The sequence below is a fragment of the Rhincodon typus genome, chromosome 10 (assembly GCF_021869965.1).
Source record: "Rhincodon typus isolate 14 chromosome 10, sRhiTyp1.1, whole genome shotgun sequence".
Lineage (NCBI taxonomy): Eukaryota > Metazoa > Chordata > Chondrichthyes > Orectolobiformes > Rhincodontidae > Rhincodon > Rhincodon typus.
Window position 1 is genome coordinate 42,790,686 of NC_063341.1, and position 3,145 is coordinate 42,793,830.

Sequence of the window (3,145 nt, forward strand, 5' to 3'; positions counted from 1 at the left end):
CATGACAGTTTGTACAATCGAGTAGCTTTGTTCGGCCACATCTGAGGCCAGTGAAGAGTCAGCCAAGCATACACTAGCCCAGGCAAAGATGTCAGATTTTCCTTCCTAAAGAACAATGCAAAACTCCAATTGGTTCACGAATGATCCAGCAGCTACATGGTCACTTCTGCTGATAGCAGCATCAAACACAAAAAGGTGCAGTGTGATCAATGTGAAAACACTGAGAAAAGCAATCATTTCCTTCAGCATTGGATCGGAATCTTGAAACTAACACCACTGGGGACACCTAAAACAAACACAAGTCAGTGATCCAGCGTATGACCATTTTCTGAGGGCAATGATGGATGCACAATAAATGCCAGCTTTGTCAGTGACACTTGCATCCAGTGGATTGATTTTTTCTTTTCTTTGAAAACTGACAGGGATAGCATGCTGCAGACGCATTGGGACTCTTCATCTTAATAAGGCATTCTGTTTAACACAGTCTGGATGGTACGTTTTAAACCACAGCAGAATTAAACCATGAGTCCTCGTTTCTACTTTTCACCAGGAAATGGTTGGGGGAGGGTTGCTACAGATTAGCAATTTGGCAGCAGTGACCCCACCCATATTTCTTGTCTCTCAGCCATGGGCCAAAAGGAGGGCAAAAAAGATTAATTTCAGCAACAGAAAACATTTTTTTGGAATAACCAGTTAGAATAAGACTGAACAAAGCAGAACAATGTGCTAACAATGTGAATAATTCAGGATTTAATGCCACAACCAACGCCGGATGTGCATCCTTCACTCAATATGGCTTTAAGAGTGGGAGGCATGTGGAATGCACTGCTGGCAGTGGGAGTGGAGTGAGATACTTTAGAGACTTTTAAGCGACTCTTGGATAGACACATGGAGGATAGTAAAATGTAGGGTATGCAGGATAGATTGATCTTAGTAGGATAATAGCTCGGCACAACATCGTGGGCCGAAAGGCCTGTACTGTGCTGTATTGTTCTATGTTCTATGTTAAGTGGTTCTGAAGAAGGGCTGCTGGACCCGAAACATTAACCCTGATTTCTCTCTACAAGTGCTGCCACACCTGCTGTGCTTTTCCAGCAGTTTCTGATTTCCAGTATTTGCAGTTCTTTGGGTTTTTTTTGGCTTGAGGGCAATCAGATGAAATTAGGTGCATCTAATAATTTTATTAGGTGCAGATGTTAGCTGTTTATTGGCTTTACATTCCTCAGAGTTGAATCCTGCTGAACATAGTTGGATATGTTCAATTATACAAATTTAAATATCTTCAGCTTTTTGGTGAAATCAGAAGGAAATATCAATTCCCTTGCAGTGTTTATGCCATTCAGAAATAGATTGAGCCTAAATTGACGCAATTTCCACTGCTCACCTTTCTTTGATTCAATGATCTGTGCTAGATCAAAATCCTGAGGACGCTCGGGTTCAAATTTGAGCACGGTCATGGCTTTCTTGAAAATTTCGGATACCCTATCTTGATTAGTCACCTAAATAAAACAATATTCACTTTTCATTCGTGCATTCGAGACACATGCAAACAAATGAAATATGTAAAACCTCAATTTCCAAAGGGTTTATAAACATAGCTGTTGTCACCGAGAAGACTAATCGGGACATTACACTGAAAGCTGTAAAAGTTACATGAATAAAATAATAACTGGTAGGACCGTTATTGTAAAACATGCCTTCGATGCTCCATAACCCATAGACTGTGAACAGTAAAGGCTGGAATTTGAATGGAAACAGATCCCAGTGCTCAAGTTTACCTACACACTCAGTTTGAAGTAAATAACTAGTTATGAAAGTAATAATTTAAATAAGCCACTTCCATCCCCTCCCACCCAAAACACCCTTACCATTTGCCTGCTTTTAACATTTATTGTCAATACAGAAAATGGCTTAATGTTGTTGATGAAATCTGAAATTTCTTAATGCTGTGCTTATTCGTATAAAATGATTCATAAAATTGCTTCAGCAGTTTGAGATATTTAGCAATTTGTGATTGCTAATATTTAATATTCAATCAATTGTGAATTGCACAGGAATAATATTAGATAGGCAGGATATTGAAAAGATCAATTTTTTGGGGAAATTGTCTGTTTTTGTTTAATTGTATGTTATATTTGGAGATCTCTCAGCTCAAGTTTGAGCAATGACCTGTAAGATGAAATGCACGAGCAGATTTGCTGTTTCTTCTGGAGAACTGCAATGTTTTCTGGTTGACTAGACTCATGCTTAATTCCACTTTAATTGCATTGTAGTTCATGGCTAAAAAAATTACATTTGCCAGCCACTCAAAAGCAAAGATCATAATAAATATATTAATGAACAACAAATTTGAAAAATACAACATAAGTTGTGGAATTAATTTCCTGAGGAAGTGGCAGATATAAGCACAATTACAATATTTAAAAGACATTTGGATAAGTACTGAAATAGGAAAGGTTTGGAGGGATATTTTGTGCTGTATGTCTCTACAACTCGAAGTGGTGGCGTCAAATATTACACAATTAGAGGTTATGTTAACTAACATCCCCTAAATTGATCTTTTTTGAATAACCGATACCTTTTCCACTCTGTACGCGCAGACTGTAAACGATTAATCACTGATTTTAGTGATTCATTGGTGATGCACTGGATTTTCTAAAATATGTTTGATAAAGTAGCACACAAGTGTGCGAGCAAAATTGAAGCCTGTGGAATGAAATGGGCAGTGGCGGTATAGACATAAAATTGGGGAAGAACGAGAATACAGAATCATGAAGAACAGTCATTTGCTCAGACTAACGAACGTGGGAAACTGTTCACTGGCCCTTCTGACACTATGTACCAAGGACAAAATCTAAGGTCATTGGTGAGGAAAAAAGGCAAAAAAAAAATGGAGAATTCTGCTTTTTCCAAACTGCAATATCTGAATGTGTGGATAAAGCAGATTAAATTACTTTCATAAGAGGACTGAATAATTACACGAGGCAAAATTTGCAGGGCAGTGGTAAAAAGGGCAATGGGGACGGACAAGTTAGATACTTCTTACTGAGATTTAGCACAGACACAATAAGCCTAAGTCTTTTTTGCTTTGTAATAACATTCCATGATTCTTTGGCTGGCCTCGAACGACTGTGTTTGTTGGCAA

The 3,145-nt window shown here is 38.1% G+C and overlaps 2 protein-coding genes across 4 annotated transcripts in view; both read right to left on the reverse strand.

Moving 5' to 3' along the window:
- Positions 1-3,145, reverse strand: part of LOC109924749 (FAS-associated factor 1) — a 142,977-nt gene that overhangs the window by 61,420 nt on the left and 78,412 nt on the right. The window lies entirely within an intron of this gene.
- The window catches only part of LOC109928375 (ral guanine nucleotide dissociation stimulator-like 1), a 13,306-nt gene that overhangs the window by 6,123 nt on the left and 4,038 nt on the right, over positions 1-3,145 (reverse strand). For all 3 annotated transcript variants that reach the window (XM_048601581.1, XM_048601580.1, XM_048601579.1), the window contains one exon: positions 1,385-1,499. In XM_048601581.1, coding sequence (XP_048457538.1) covers positions 1,385-1,499 — 115 coding nt within the window. The remainder of the gene's footprint in view (positions 1-1,384; positions 1,500-3,145) is intronic.